The sequence below is a fragment of the Macrobrachium rosenbergii genome, chromosome 47 (genome assembly GCF_040412425.1).
Source record: "Macrobrachium rosenbergii isolate ZJJX-2024 chromosome 47, ASM4041242v1, whole genome shotgun sequence".
Lineage (NCBI taxonomy): Eukaryota > Metazoa > Arthropoda > Malacostraca > Decapoda > Palaemonidae > Macrobrachium > Macrobrachium rosenbergii.
The window spans coordinates 20,624,911-20,641,660 of NC_089787.1; the positions used below are offsets into that span (position 1 = coordinate 20,624,911).

General features: G+C 37.9%; 1 protein-coding gene across 1 annotated transcript in view; it reads right to left on the reverse strand.

The window, feature by feature from the left end:
* Positions 1-376: 376 nt before the first annotated feature.
* Positions 377-16,750, reverse strand: part of LOC136830591 (ankyrin repeat and SOCS box protein 14-like) — a 33,729-nt gene continuing 17,355 nt past the window's right edge. The window contains 7 exon segments of the mRNA XM_067090135.1: positions 377-1,646; positions 6,102-6,259; positions 9,542-9,711; positions 11,835-11,984; positions 15,308-15,458; positions 16,190-16,232; positions 16,234-16,302. Of these exon segments, the coding sequence (XP_066946236.1) occupies positions 1,230-1,646; positions 6,102-6,259; positions 9,542-9,711; positions 11,835-11,984; positions 15,308-15,458; positions 16,190-16,232; positions 16,234-16,302 (1,158 nt within the window). The 3' untranslated portion in view covers positions 377-1,229.

Below are 16,750 nucleotides of genomic sequence, written 5' to 3' on the forward strand. Positions count from 1 at the left end.
AATTGAACTTCGCAACTTAATACATGTACAGACTTTTATATTATGAATGCTGTGATTGAGGTAAATTCGTATCCTATTCCACGGACAAACAATAGAGTTGTTCAATGCAAAAGTTGTCATTAAATCTGAGTTATCTTAGGATTATTGGCTTGTATCACTGACATAGCTTGGAAATGTACTAGCTTTTGGTATGAAGAAGTGACTGCAAAATTTCAAGGAATGAATAAATTTTGCTGTACGTCTGAGTAACTTCCAATGATGATGAAATTATACTGTACGTGAGAAGTAGTCAAACATTAGCTGGCACTGTGGCATTTAATAAAAATATGTAGGCAGATTTGTTTCACACTACACTTAACAAGGATAAATAAAACCATTTTCAAACATTATACTTATTTACTGGGTAAAAAACGGGAATCCACTGGACTGTAACAAAACCTTATGGATTGTGATAAGCAGAGAAGTGTTAATAAATGAAATCCGAGCTTCCATTCTAGAAGGATGAAACAAAGGGAGGAAGGATTAAAGAAATTCTGGTTCAGAGGAATGTCGTGTGTTGTGCGTCTCAGAGGACGTGAAGAGTCACAGGTTGCTTAAGTAAAATGTATTTACAAATAGCTGGTACCTGTTTTCTCAAATAGAAATCATGTTTAACAATCTATGGACTTACAGTATATACAAATGATAAATTCATGTCACTATATTTATCGGGTAAAAGAATCTGAAGATAACAGATCAGTATCGAACTTTGAAGTTTGGAAAAAGCATCACACTTCCTCTTCAGGGAAGATAAAGCATAACGCTCCGAAACTGCATGTGGACTTCTTAAATATATTCGTTCCCCAATTTGTAGTATTTTTCAAAAAGAATCTGTAATTGTACAATGGTATAAAAATATTATGCAATATTTATGTTAGCTTTCATAAACGTTTTTGTACTTTTCACTTACACCAGCTCTAAACAGATCTATTTCATTTACCTTTTCCAGTAATTCACTTCCACTGAAACTATGCTGAAGTCACTGACATTTTCCTCAAGTCCCTTCCACTTGGTCTAGTTATAATTAGTTTGTTCTTTTCCTTTTTGGTCAACTGCTACTTAAGATACCTCAAATTAGAGCTCCTGGTCTTTTACTCTTTGTTCACTCCCACCCATGCAAGCCTTAATTACCATATCATGGACTTTTCCTTTCCGCTCCTCTTCTACTTAACTAAGCCTCAGTTACCATTTCACGGCCTTTTCCGTTTCGTTCCACTGTTACTCAAGTTATCCTTACCACTTCCCCCACTGTCACAACTCAACCTTGCGAGATTTTCGTCGTCGGACATACGGCTTTCCGAGCTGCCCTCCTCCTCCTCCTCATCTTCTCCTCTGTCGTCGATGCTTTTGTCCGCCCCAGGATTATTAACATTTCCCTCATCACTGTCAACAACCTCGTCGGCCGCCAACCCATCCTCCAGTTCCGAATGCGATAGGGAGGATTGGGGGCTGTCCAGATTTTCCTCCTCATTTTCATCCTCACTTTCGAGACCTTCATCCTCGCTCTCGAGACTGTCCTCCCCGCTCTCGTCGCCTAGGGATTCGGGCAGACAGTAGTTTGGCATGACGCTGAGAGGAGGACACTGAAAGAGATGAGCTTTCTGGATCTGTCGACAAACAAAAGAGCATTACCTTGAGTTTTCCCCACCGTCACGACTTTGCGTCAGACACCAGTCTAATCACATTCTCACAAAGAGTTAATAGAATAGAATACAGAATTTTGGCCAAGGCCAAGCACTGGGACCTGTCAGGTCATTCAGCAATAAAGGGGAAATATAAATAGGAAAGTTTGAAAGGTGTAATAGGAGGAAAACCTCGCAGTTGCATTCTGAAACACTTGTGAGGAGAGGGTGGAAAGAAAGAGTGAAGAAAGAGAATATGAAAGGGGTTCAAGTAAAAGGAATGAAATGGGTTGCAACTGAGGGCCGAAGGGACACTGCAAAGAACCTTGAGTAATGCCTGCAGTACACTGGATGAAGTGCACTAACAGCACTACCACCTTACAAGGATGAAGAGTTAATGCTTAATCACTACCTGATTTTAAAAGGGTCAATTATTATCATCATCTCTGCCAAGGAGATTATGGTGTTTTTATGGTTCGGTTCAGTTAGTTCCTGGTCTCTTTGTCTGACAGTTGACTATTTTTATGCTTATGAAACTTTCCTAAAGACAGGCCTTGGAATGGCATTGAATAAATAATTTAAGCCAATGACCAAGCACTGGGACCTATGAGGTCATTCAGCGCTGAAACAGGAAATTGGGTAAGAAGGTTTGAAAGGTTTAACAGTAGTGCTTGAGAGGGCGGAGAGTCAGATGGAAGAAATGGAATACAGAAGGAGGTGCAGTAAAAGTAATGAAAGAGGTTGCAGCTAGGGGCCAAGGGATACTGCAATGAACCTTGAGTAATGCCTACTTTGCACCACGCGAGGTGCACTGATGTCACTAACCCCCTACGGGGACACAGGCCTTGTAACCAGTAACAAGTGATTATACTCGGATACACATCAGGATACAACTTTAGGGAAGAACGGACTTTTTTTTGAAAGGTTCCTTCTTCATGATCATTTCAAATTTCCAGGTTTAAGAAACCAAAACCATACACAACATTACTTCAATTTTTGGTGGCATAATTTAGTCATTAACTTAAGAATAGAAAAACATTTAATTTTTTGGAGAGAGAGCAATATAAATTTTGGGAAGAGGAGACCTTCTGGGGTCTAGATAAATCAGCCTTGGCAAACATTGTGGTCTTCAATTTTTGTTATTACTAATTTATTATTACTGTTTAAGATGTTGAAAAAAGTACCCTAATACTGTAATACTTAAATTCTATTTGTTAACCTCTTCTCTTTCAGGTTTTTAGCAAATATATATAAAAAAAACAGGTATTGTTATCTGATTTTTTAGGTGTCCTACATGGGATAACAAGTGGTGCATAGTTTTTCTGAAAACTTATCAGTATTGGGCAGTTATTAGACTTTGGGATCTGAGATATTTACATTGCTGAATTAACATACAGTCGACTACTTCAATTTTTGGTCTGAGGTTAAATTTAGTCATTTTTTAACTATTCCAAAAACTTTTAAAATTTTTTTCTATGAAATTCCGATTCAAACTATGAATATTTTTTTAATTCCATAACAGTTACATTTGCAAGTTATCGATAAATTTTCTATGGAATCTCTAACAACGTTTTATCATTCAATGAATTCCCTGCAAATAACGATTATAAACATGCATACGCCACAATAAGGCAACATTTATTTGATATTACCTTAATATTTCTTGGACTACTTAAAATAATTAACAAATCATCTTTCTGCTTTTTTAGGTGTCCTACATAGAAACTAATGGTTGGCAGGGTTTTTTGAAAACTTATGCACTTATTGGGCATGGCCATATAAAGGCTATACCTGACTCTGTAGATAAATGTACTCAAATGCAGTTAACACTGTCTTTCCCGCCAGTTCTAATTTTTATACAAAGAGCACCAGGCAGGGAAACTTCCATGGACTGACACTGGGTTTCCTGAAATTCAACTTCAAGTCTTGTGGGGAACAGCTATTGTTGTTAGTTTTATAACAGTTACATTATTTTATTTTCTGCATTGATGAAGTTTATGGGTATTGCAGAATGTATAAAAATGAAAGCACATGTTTAATTTTATAAGATGTTTTTATAGCATAGCATTCCTTATGTTTAAAGAGTATGTTATTGTTGTGATTACTTAGAATAATTAACAAATCATCTTCTGCTGGCGGGAGGGAGAAAAACTAAAACAAACAAGGAGCGGAGTTATTGATAAAGGATGGTGTAAAGAGGCCATATAAAGAGCTCTACCTGACTCTTAGGTAAATAATGGTTCAAATGCAGTCTGTTTGTGGTTTTGTTGTCGTAGTTCTGGATTTTTAGTAAAAGAACAACAGGAACAGGTGAGTGGATCACATAATTGAATGATTTAAGGATAGGTTAGGTCTTGAAAAATTTTCACAGCTTACTTTATCTACAGATACAGGCAGTCCCAGGTTTTTGGCGGGCTCGGTTATTGGCAATCTGGTTTGATGGCACTTGTCTAGCGATGAAAATCAGTGATTTTCGGCGCCAATATGTGCCAATTTCTGCTTATCGGCGCCAATACATACCTAACAAAGGCACCGATCTCTGGCTATTGGTAGTGATAAGCGCCAAAAATCACCAATTTTCAGTTATCGGTGATTTTCGCTTATCTCACCGTCAGAACGGAACCCCAGCCAATAACCAGGGACTGCCTGTACTGTAATTGCTTTGACTAGTTATGACTTGCCGAACAAGTCGATCAGAACATCAAATGCTTCTCTGCTCTAGCTGAACCTGGGCATGTCAGGCTTTGGGGGAGCTGCAACGATGTTGTCTGACACATTGAACAGAGCAGCAGTTGCACCAATCACTTCATCAGACACGGTTTGGTTCCCAGGATCACTGAACAATGCCCTAACCTAACCATTAATGAGCATAGTCTGCTCCTACAGCCAATTTTTGCATTCACTTCCCGGAATTCTGAGACCTCAAACCCAGGAGATCCAATAGCACTATCATTTCTCCAGCCTTCTGCCTAAGCTAGCCTTGCTCCAAGGTAACAGTGGAGGCATAACTCTCAGCATTAGCCAATTTGTGGCTCTCAAAATTCAATGAGAATCTATGAGTATTTTGTGAAGTGTATTTCCCATGAGTATGTAGTACACTCATGGGAAATATACTTCAAAACATTCAATTTTACCAGACCACTGAGCTGATTAACAGCTTCCTGGGCTGGCCGAAGGATGACTTATTTTACCCAACTGGTTACCTAGCAACGGGACCTACAGCTTATTGTTGAATCCCAACCACATTATAGCGGAAATAAATTTCTATCAAAATAAATTCCTCTAATTCTTCATTACCTGGCTGGAGAACTCTTATACTCATGGAAATACACTTCACAAAATATTCACTGATTCTCACTGAATTCGGAGAGCCACAAATGAGCTAATGCTGAGAATCTTCCGTTTCACTTACATAATCACTACTTCACCCGAGAACCTCCTTGGTTATGTCCTTGCTGCTAAAAAAGGGGGATTGATCCATTAGCTAAATGACAGCTGTCATATTCCACAGATTAAATGGCTACTCTCAACAACAAACTCATCCCCAGCAAGATGAGCTGGAGGTTCTTCATGTACCAAACTCTTCTATTCAATAATAGATGAATCCATTGCAATCATTTCTGAAAACCCAATTTACAAGGTACTAGTTATGAACCAAGTACTTTAACTGGTACCAAATCAGAGAAACCAAATCCATCAGCCTACATTAAGGTTGCTAAGCATGCCCAACCACCACAGGTTTCCACCTTGGCCTAAAACAAGACAGACACACTCTACGTGGTAAGGTTTCGGCCATACAGCTTTGCAGTCTTTTCAGACGAGGTATTGGTGGGCAAAGCCTGGTAAAAGTTTCATCAACACTGTAGATTTGACAATCAAAAAGAGAAAATTTATTGAACAAAAAGTTTAAGTATACCTTAGTTTTACCAGACCACCGAGCTGATTAACAGCTCTCCTAGGGCTGGCCCGAAGGATTAGACTTATTTTACGTGGCTAAGAACCAATTGGTTACTTATCAACGGGACCTACAGCTTCTTGTGGAATCCGAACCACATTATAGCAAGAAATGAACTTCTATCACAAGAAATAAATTCCTCTAACTCTTCGAACTCCGGCCCAGCGAGTGCCAGTCCGCAGCTCTACTGACTCACCCAACGAAGAGCTAGATCAAAATGAGCTATCCAAGTGGGGTAACTGAACATAGGGTGAGTCTTTGAGATCTTCCAAAAGTTTTTCATAGAATTTCTGCAGTAATTCATAGCTTCCCAGCACTTCCATCAAGACTATAAATAAACAAAGTAGCTAACAAAACTCTGCTAAAAAAAGTAGTTATGGTATACCACATGTAAAACTCAAGATACATTTTATAGAGTATGAGGTTAAAATTAACTGATAAACTTACCCCTACTTCTACAAAAACAGATTGACAGCATATCGTACCTGTTTAAACACTAGACGCTCCATAATTATTTGTGGCAACGGAGCATTGGCAAACTGTAATTTTGCTATGCGAGACGATAAATTGCTCCATCCTCTACGTTCGCCTATTGCACGTCGTACAGCCAAGACACACAATGACTGCAGATCCTTGGGGGATTCTGTAATAAAAGAAAACTCTTGGGTGTAATGCCAGATGTGTTGGGATACGTGCTGCAGGCTCAGATGATACATGCCAAAATTTCATGAATTAAAGTACAGTATAAAGTGTAGTGCGTCAACGATTTCCGGCGACAGCAACTTATGGAAGATTTGATCTTATGGTGCCTTTTCAGTGCCGTTAATGGCATTTTACAGCGCTGTAACGATGCTGCATCAAGTTATGGCACCGTAAGAGCTGTCGACGGCACTAATTGCAAGAACAAGCATCAAGTTAACAGTGCTTATGGCACTGTAACTTGATGCAACATCAAGTTACGGCGCCATAACTGTCATGGCAGCAAAACACCGACTTAGCGTGGAACGGATCACCTACCATAAGTCGAGGACCTACTGTAAATCAAATATTCTCCATTGTATTCAAAACAAGATTTGAAAGATTGACGATTTATTTTCAGCTCAATGAATTATGTCAAAGACACTACATTTTTTGTTTGAGTACTATACCCATGCCTGTTTACCTTGCACGCTACAAAGATTCAAATTGAGACTACTGCAACATCATAAAAACTTCAAACACTTCTAGCCAACTGAAGTTAACTTGCATGTTCATTTGAGGACAATACTGGCAATAAAGATGCTAATTATTTTATAAATGATTTGTTTACAACCTCTGAACTCTTTTAGGGTTCTTCTCGGGCTAAAAAAAAGATTAAATAAAGCATTACATAATTTTTATATAATTACACCATGCTGACAAAAAATTTCTAAAAAATATTCATATAATACAACCATCATCATCATGTATAATTTTATGTTCACATTTTCCTGTTGCAGGGTGAGACGTTTTCTCTCCTTTTATATTTGTACTTTGATCATCATGACACCATACTATCATATTCATTATAATGTTTTGTTATAGTGGATGATAAATAAGCAAATGACATGTAGGTAATTATTCAAATACTGAATTACGTAGCTTTTATTGGCAATTCATTTCAGTGAAATACCCCTCAAAGCATTGAGTAATGTAATGCCATTTCTGTTATTCAGTTTGAAATTCCATATTACAAACCTCGAATGCTTGCTCTTGGCCAACAATTTCATCTGGAAAAACCTCAAAAAAAGTGAAAAAAAATAGACTTGGCAATCTGTAGAAAAAGTGAAGCTATTGTTTCCAATAAAAGTTTCATAGCACCAATTTTTTTTACGAACTGAATCTTCAATGGTCCTCCATTCTGGTGCTTGACAAATCTGCTTCCTCCTCCATTACTTCCTCTGATTAATGATCATCTCTGATAAAATCTGAAGTAAAAAAATGAGCTAAGGTAGGTCTGTTTACAACTATGATATAACAAACATCACCATATTCACTGCTGTCACTATCAGAACCATCTGATAGTTCAGGCCTACTACTATCATTGTCATTTTCAAATAAAAGCCTCTATATCACTTCTTCATTGAGAGAAAACCCTTTCCTCTGTAGCATTTTCTTAGTTGCTGAAGGTCTAGCCCTTGTCCTGAGATTATCCTATAATTTGGAAATCAAATGTTGCCATTTGTTGCCAAAATATAGACAAAAACTCCTTAAAATGACGAGGGAAATGTGTTACCTATTACGAGCTGCCTAACTAGAACCAAGAGAATGGCGACTGAGATCAGTCCCACATCATGGACGAGCCCTTTCAATGACCGAGATCAGTTCCACGCAGTGAAAGGGCTATCATGAGAGTCCCAGGGAGGGCAAACATTGGAAACAATCCAGGATCATCTGGACTAATGAAGTTACAGAACCATTTACTATATATGAATGGCCAAGAACATCAAATGAAAACATAATCAAGTAAGTGATGGGGTTGGGAAAACTGAAAAAGATTAATACACTAAAGACAAACACATTAAATGATGCATTACAAGTGTCGATAGTTTAGTTAAGCAAGATTAACAGATACCAGAGCTCCATATGAGACAACGTTTCTATTAGCAGCACACAGGAGTGCGAGTCCAATATTTAGTCAGAAGGAAGAAAAGGAGTAGTTATATTCAGCAGGAACAGAAACTGCTGGGCTTCTGATAAGTAAACAGAGCAAAACCTACGACACACGTTCAATTCTTGGTGTCGTAAGAGGAGCGTTTGAAGAGATATGACACAAAATGCTAGGATTCACAGCTGGAGTGCACTTGGATGATCACACCACAACTAGACTGTTCCTGACAGTTTACTGGTCCAGAGGCTGGGAAACAGAATGACAACTCAAAGACTAAGATGACCTGAGCAAAGGGTTTAAAAGTAAGACAAAGAAGTAGCATTAGTGATTAATAGGATGTCAAGAAAATCGGGGAGGAGGTGCTGTGGACAGAAGAGACCTAGAGAACCAGATTTATTGCAACGGGAAAATCTGACTTTAAAACAGAAATGATAAATGAGGAGGATGATGGACCCACTTTGGAAAAGTGAATTAAGTTTTCTCTCCTTAACAAACAAGTCAACTTAAAATATTCAGAAATGATAAATGTTATTCAGTGATGGAACTCTCGTGAGGAGCAAACTGCAGAATTAATCTTTTGCTCTAATGACCACAAAAATAAAAAAATAATTGACGCACAGCAACCCACAGAGACTGGCATATTTTCTTCTTGATGTCACGGAGCAAAGGAATTTGGAACACAAAATATTCATAAAATTGCTATACAGGCAGTCCCGGTTTACGACTGGTCCGAATGATTCTTTCGAGCCGCTTTAAATATATTCATCAAAATTAAAAATAATTGACATAAAGCAATCCGACGGAAGAAATATGGCTCCAAAACGGCAGAATAATCATAATTTGAAGGTTTTTGACGAAAAACTCAATAGAAATGCAGTTTACATCGTTTTCAATGCACCCAAAGCATTAAAAGTAAGGTTTTCTTATGATTTTTGACAATTTTTCGGTTTACGAATTAAAACGGAACCCCATCAAACACTGCCTGTACACTGTGGGATGAAATGCTGAAAAAGTGCATTCAAGGTAGTGACGAAAATTTCCTGCTTTATGGTAAAAACATCAAAACCTTGATGTATTTCTTCCTGCTCTGTATAAGACAACGTACGTCATCGTAAGGATTCATTAATAACTGACAGGCTACACAGAAGTTTCATATCACACAGAGAACCTTGATGTTAAAAGCAATTCTTGGACTATACAGTCACTTACTTCTCACTATTAATAAATACCAATGGCAAAGATACCTTTAAAATAAGTTTTTTTATGTCAGTAATTTTGAGAAGATATTAGCCTCACCAATTAAATTGTTTAAGTTATTCCAGGCAGTCGTCAAGTGTTCGTCATCCACCATCCTTCCAATGTCAAATATTTCTTTGGTATCTAAAGGAAGCTGAGGAACAAACATATTCAAGACGTTTAACCATGAGATCACTCGCCATGGGAATAGAGGGTAAATGGCATAGTACCTGAAATAAAACCAAAAATGTTAGTCACATACCTTGAGCTATTTTTAAAAAAACAATTCTTAGACTTTATAATTAATAAGTATATCTTTGTTGAGCCTATTTGACTGGCACAATCCTTTAAAAATAATAAATTTTAAAATTAATTTTGTTTTCCTCTCAAAGTGACCTAATCAATAATCTACCTGTTACAAAAAGGGGAAATCACAAATATTTCCAGCCCGAGAAGAACCCTACAAGAGTTCAGAGGTCTGGCTGAACAAATCATTTATAACTATCACCATCAACTAACAAAAGAATGGGTTACCTATTAACACTATCAAGTTTGGCTGCGACTTCCCTGAAAAAGGAGAAAAAGTTACCCTCTCTCAATTAGGCTCTTCATTCTGCTGAAGCCATATAAATTCACTCTGCCAGTAAGTAATCGGGTCTTATACGGAATGTGATTTTGTATGTTATGAAACGCAGACTGCTTTTAAAATGGTTGTGTTTACAAAAACAAACAAGTAAAAAATGCGTTGAAGTTACTTCGGTGCAATCAAGTTTTCTGCACATTGCATAATCAAGGCCAACAAAAATCGATCTATCTTTCGGTGGCCTCAATATAATGCTGTATGAGCTGTGGCCCATAAAACTTTAACCATGGCCCAGTTGGTGGACTGGCCTGTATTGTTGCCAGATGAACAATTATGGCTAACTTTAACCTTAAATAAAATAAAAACTACAGAGGCTAGAGGGCTGCAATTTGGTATGTTTGATGATTGCAGAGTGGATGATCAACATACCAATTTACAGCCCTCTACCCTCAGTAGCATTTAAGATCTGAGGGCGGACAGAAAAAGTGCAGACAGAAAAAAGAGCGGATGGACAGACAAAGCTGGCACAATAGTTTTCTTTCCGAAAACTAAAACACTGACATTACAAAAATACTTAATGGCACATTGACTGAAAGTTACACATCTTTGTATACAAAGGTCTGTATCCCCAAAACAAGAACTTCACAGAAAGATTAGTATGTACAACATTAAGTACTTATGGTAACAAAAGAATGTGGGTTTGGTCTGCTAATCCTCTGCCTCTATCTCGGCCTCCTGCTCCTAACAGGTTCCATTCAAGCCATCTTCACTCCCTCCTCTTCATTCATCCTTCCCACACGCCCAAACCATCTCAATCTCAACTCTCTTGTCATATCTGATTTCTTTCTTCATTTTCCAGCATCTCACAACCAAGATGGCCCAAACTGACCTTAGCATTCTCATTTCTATTCACTCCAGCTTCTAGTACTCCTATGAACGTTATCACTGGTCTGAGTCTGGTGTGACAGATCTTCATTTTCAGTTTATTTGGCCTTATACCCCACTTGTCCTTAGATGCCATAAGGCTTTTAATTCTTTTTTCAAGCCTTACTGTGAAATAGCTGCCATAATAACAAACAACTTTTTGCATCATTGGAAGGGCAAATGTAAAAGTATTGTATGGTGCCTAATTCAACTCATCATTTTAACCTTTAAATTCTGCTGTTTTGATTTTTTAAACATACTACAATAAAGCAAAACAATTCAGATGCAAAATAATACCAAACCAGCATTCTAGCATGAAAAGAACTTCACAGACAGCTTTTCAATGGAAAATGCTGCTGAAGGATGTGAGGTCATGAAGTTCTTGCCTTAACACAGGCCGCATATGACTCGATGGGCCGAGTGGACAGAAGGGTTAAACTACAAAGTAATTTCACAAGGGGATGCTCTGCAATATCCTTGCAACTACCATAAAATTACAATATAATTAACTAATAATAAAGATGTTCTTCGGGTAACTGGAAAGAGAACATCAAAAAGATAAATATAAAAATCAACATTCCGTACCCATACCTTGATACCGGTAGACACTTCTTACCATGCCTGAACAAATTACTAGTTTTGCACTGAGCAGAAAATTACATAATTAACTTATAACAAAAATATTCTTCAGATAACTGGAATGAGAATAGCAATATGATAATTACAAAAATCTACATTCTGTACCCGTACCTTGATACCTGTACACACTTCTTACAATGCCTAAACAAATCACTGGTTTTGCTCTGAGCAACCCTTTTCAACGTTAAGCTCCCAATCTCTACGTACCTTGACGAAGCGTACGTCTGACGCAACTTTTCAAGCGCCTCTTTTGTATACACTTCGTGGGCAGGACACCCCCACTGTAGCAGCGTAAAGAAGGCACTAACGTTGAATAGAGAGGATATGTGAAGTGCCGCAGGCAGTACATCTGAGTTTCTGAAAACAAGAATGGAAAGAAAAAACAAGTTAAATACATGACCTGGGGAAAGGTGCCACACAGATTCAAAATGCTGAGATGCACTGACTTCTCAAAATGGTTTTATCAGTGATACTCTAAACCACACTTATGATTACTCAAATGTTTCCGGACTGACATGCTGAGATGCACTGGCTTCTCAAAATGGTTTTATCAGCGATACTCTAAACTACTGTACACTTACAATTACTCAAATGTTCCCGGACTGACATTAAGAATGGTAGCAGCATTAATTCTCACACAATCCAATTGTTTCTGGACACAAAACTTTGGCTGAGTTCCTAATTCCGCGTCTACCTTTATCTACCTTTACAGTGTGCCACCGACTTCCAATGGGGGATGTGCTCCAGCCCTGCGCCTTAGGTTAATTTCTGCCCTAAGTTGGTTTTTCTCTGTTATCGGCACTTTAACAGCACTTACGGCGCTGCAACTTGATACTGCATCAAGTTATGGCATAAACTTGATGCCTATTCCTGCCGTCAGCGCCGTAACTTGATGCAACATCAAGTTACGGCACCGTAAATTGCCTTTAACGGCCCTGAGAAGGCACCATAAGATCAAATCTGCTATAAGTCACTGTCGCTGTAAGTCAGTGAAGCACTGTACAACAATGCATATGCACAGGGTATAGCTGCTTAATTCAGAACAAGCCCTTGTCATTATGTCAGAGCAATCATCAATGCGACTGCCATGAGAACTGGTAGAGAGATGTAGGGTCAAGAGAGGTTGTTAAAAAGACTGATATCTCAAAGAAGATTACTTGGACATGTGATATGAAGGGATGAGGAACAGTTGGCCAGAAAAGTAGGAGGCATGTAAGAAAGTGGACTAAGAAGTCGTGCACGAGGGCCCAGGGATTCATGATACAAAGGAATCGAATGGAATACAGAATTCAGGCCAAAGACCAAGCGCTGGAACCTACGAGGTCATTCAGCGCTGAAAGGGGAAACTGGGAGTAGAGAGGTCTGAAAGTTGCAACAGGAGGAAAACCTCGCAGTTGCACTATGAAACAATTGTTGAGAGAGGGTGGAAGAAAGAGAATATGACTGGAGGAAGTACAGTAAAAATAATGAAAGAGATTGCAGCTAGGGGGCTGAAAGGACACTGCAAAGAACCTCAAGCAATGCCTACAGTGCACCGTGTGAGGTGCACCGATGGCGCTATCCCCCTACCGGATGTGCCCCTCCTCGTCCGATCAGCGAAGTTTAGATAAACGGTAAAAAGGGGTAAATGAATCGGACCTGATAAAAGTTCAACCTGAGACAGTGCAGGACAGAATTAATTCCATGTCTACATCCTTAAAATGGAGGAGCCATTGTCAAAACCTTTATGATGATGACGATACATATTTGGAGGCTACTGAAGTCCCAAGTGCTAATGATCCTGTATTTGGCTGCCTCTTAAAAATAATTGCAAATCCTAATCAGTTTCTCTCAAAAGAGCTTCTTCTCTTGTCTTTGCAATTCAATATCAAGCAATGACTGGCTTGGAAGTTAACAGTCTTCTGAGTGTTTTCACTTGATGAAGGAGCCCACTCATAATTCTGAAATATGGGTCTACAGTAAACCCCCGTATTCGCGGGGATGCATACTGCAACCCCCACCGTGAACAGCTAAAATCAGCGAATACTTAAAACCCCTCTAAAAACACTTGGAACTGCCTATTTTGATAGTTTAAACACAAGAAAAACCCTCTAAAAATGCTTATACCCGAGTATTTTAAGTTTTATCACAAAAAGTGCATTTATTCATGAAAATTACATGAAAATACAGTAATTAGTGAATATTTCTCAGTGAAAACACCGTGGACGGGTGAATTTTCTGATAGTTTAAGAAATCCGTGAATACATGAGTCTCGCGAAAAAGGCAGTCCCTTTACTTCCGCCACTTACGGCGTTCGAAAAAATATATTCATCAGAAATTATTTCGAATGTTCCGGGTTACGACGCGTGAGTATGGCCCCAAAATGGCAGAATAATCATAATTTGAAGGTTTTTTTGATGTAAAACTGTATCGTTTTCAATAAGACATTAAAAGTAAGGTTTTCTTATGATTTTTGACGATTTTCGACGATGTTCCGTGTTGGGCAACCCCGTCGTAAACCGGGACCGCCTGTATTTCTAAGACTTTTCTGTGTTGGGCATCTTAATTAACCAATACACATATACAGCAATCCCAATGGAAAACTATTACTTTTGTCTGTCAGCTGGGAAATAAGTCACTGGACAGTCACAAGATTTAGGAAATCCTACGCCAACAGCCATTTCAAGGATATTGCCGGCACATACTTTCCATCAGCTCCTTAAAAACAAGCTATGATGTGTGGTACTTGCTTTGCAGAGCTGTGGCAGCCATATTCCTCTGCGGTTCCATGTTGCCGAGTTAGAGGAGCTATCATACTGCCTCAAAGTGTCATGTGCAATTACCTTTGTTTTTCTGATATACATCTGTGCTCTTGTGTAAATATTCTTTGTTTTATCATAATTTGTTAGTTTGTTTTTTTTTCTTGCAAATGGCATTCCATCCTCTGAAAGCCTGTTTATCAATTCAATGGTAAAGGATTTTTGTGAACGTTTGTCAACTTTGAATTGTATTTTAAAAATATAATTTGGATTTCCATCATAATCGACTCCTTGAGATACTAAAGACATCACAAAATGTCGTACAAATGTCATCTCATGAGAATCTGATGACCTCATCCATAGAAAATAAAAAAATTTTATTTTGATGTCTGGTAGTAATGGCATGACACCTGGAGGGTGATGGGGGTTAGTTGAACATTGACTTTCCCAAAAAAGGAACAATTTACAGCACTGTTTTCTAAATAGATCATACCAAATTTTTGTCTACTTTCCTTGCATTTTTCAATATGCAATAATAGGTATGGACAAAAATCTATGTTGCTGGAAAGGAGATTCATTACAATTTTTAGTGCAGAAAGATCTAACAAATCTGTTAAGATTAAAAAAATATCTACCTTCAAAAAGTAAATAAATCTCTCTTCTTGGCCAACTTCAATGCACCATTCAGATTTTATTATTTGTTTGTTTTAAATTTTCAAACAGTAAAACAAATTCATGTTATTCGACTTCAAAACGAGACTGAACCATAATGCATCATGAAAAATATATCTCGAGAGAGCGCTAAAACATAATGCATTATCTTATCTCTAAGGTCTGAAGCACTGAGCCAGAACTGTGTTTTACCTCAGATGAGTTTTGAACCCTACCAAGAGTCTCGGTAAATCGGGCTTGAAGTATATCATTGATAATCAGGTTACTTACTTCAATTTGTGTAAAATATCTGCTCCATTTTTGAGTAGATATTCCACAACTTCCAGGCTGGGGCAGTCTTGATCGTAAGTTGCACGTTGGTGCTTCACCGCTGCGACGAGAGGTGGTAGGCAATTTGGGGTCACTGGGTTGCAATTGCTACCTGTGATGACAGAATACAGAGCAATAAAAATCTGTTTCTTTCAAGAGGAGAGAACCTTACGCATTTTCTTTCTATCTGAATAAAGTTGACAAACAAAATTTTAAATTCTCAAGTTTTGACCCATTCAGAAAAGAAACCTCAACCATTTTATTATTTAGAATAAAAAATAATCTCAGAAACAATATCCTTGATTTAGTTATAAAATACAAACAAACTTGGCTACTAAATACTAGAGGATGATTTTAATCAATCCTTTAACTAAGCATTTTCACAATGGTTTGAATAGTAGCCCAATTTTGAAATACTAAACAATGGTTTGAATAAAACAAGCCACAAACCCATTTTAAATACTAAACATTAAATTTGAAATACTAAACATTAAATTTCTTGGACTCAGACTTAGTCTTAGACTCAGGTGGTGTGTACTCAGACTCGTCCTTAATCTCTGAGGTTGTGTATTAAAAAACAACACTGATGGCTGTGCATCTAATAAAATAAAAATACAGATGACACTGATGGCCGTGCACCTCATAAAATAAAACTACAGACGACACTGGTGGCCGTGCACCTCATAAAATACAACTACAGATGACACTGGTGGCCGGGCACCTAACAAAATAAAACCACAGACGACACTGATGACCATGCAACTAATAAAATAAAAATAAAGAACACTGACAACCGTGCAACTAATAAAATAAAAATGAAGATCTCAGATCACTCCTGCTTACCTTTGTCAATCATGAACTTTGCGACGGCCGCTCTCTTTTCACTTGACTGGTTTTGACAGGAGGAACCCCAGCGGCGTATCTACTTCAGTCCCGAGGCTCATCACAAGAGGAAGCTGAAAGATACAAGAGTAAAATAATCATCTATAAATCAGACATTCTTCAATTCTCTCTCTATCATGCATTTAGATCTAATACATTTGTACTAGATCTGAAAATCTAAGCTCTACTGTGGATTAAAAATTAGTTTCCTCCGTGGTCATTTTTGAGCCATATATTTTTTGAGTGAAATTACAAAGTACAGATTCCTACAGTTTTCGCTTCTATGCAAAATCTTTTTCTGGTGTGGGGTCAGATGTCTGATCAGTTTTTATGATTTAAACTTGTGTCCCTTCGGTCCTCAAGGGTGATTTTACTCCAAAATATTCTTTCATGGCACTTAAATGGGATTTCTCTGCATTTAAATCCATTGTTTGGGATCTTTTTCGTGTTAAAACATTTCTAAGATGCCAGACGTACAATATTAACTCCCTAGAACATTAGTAGATATAATCTGTATGTCCA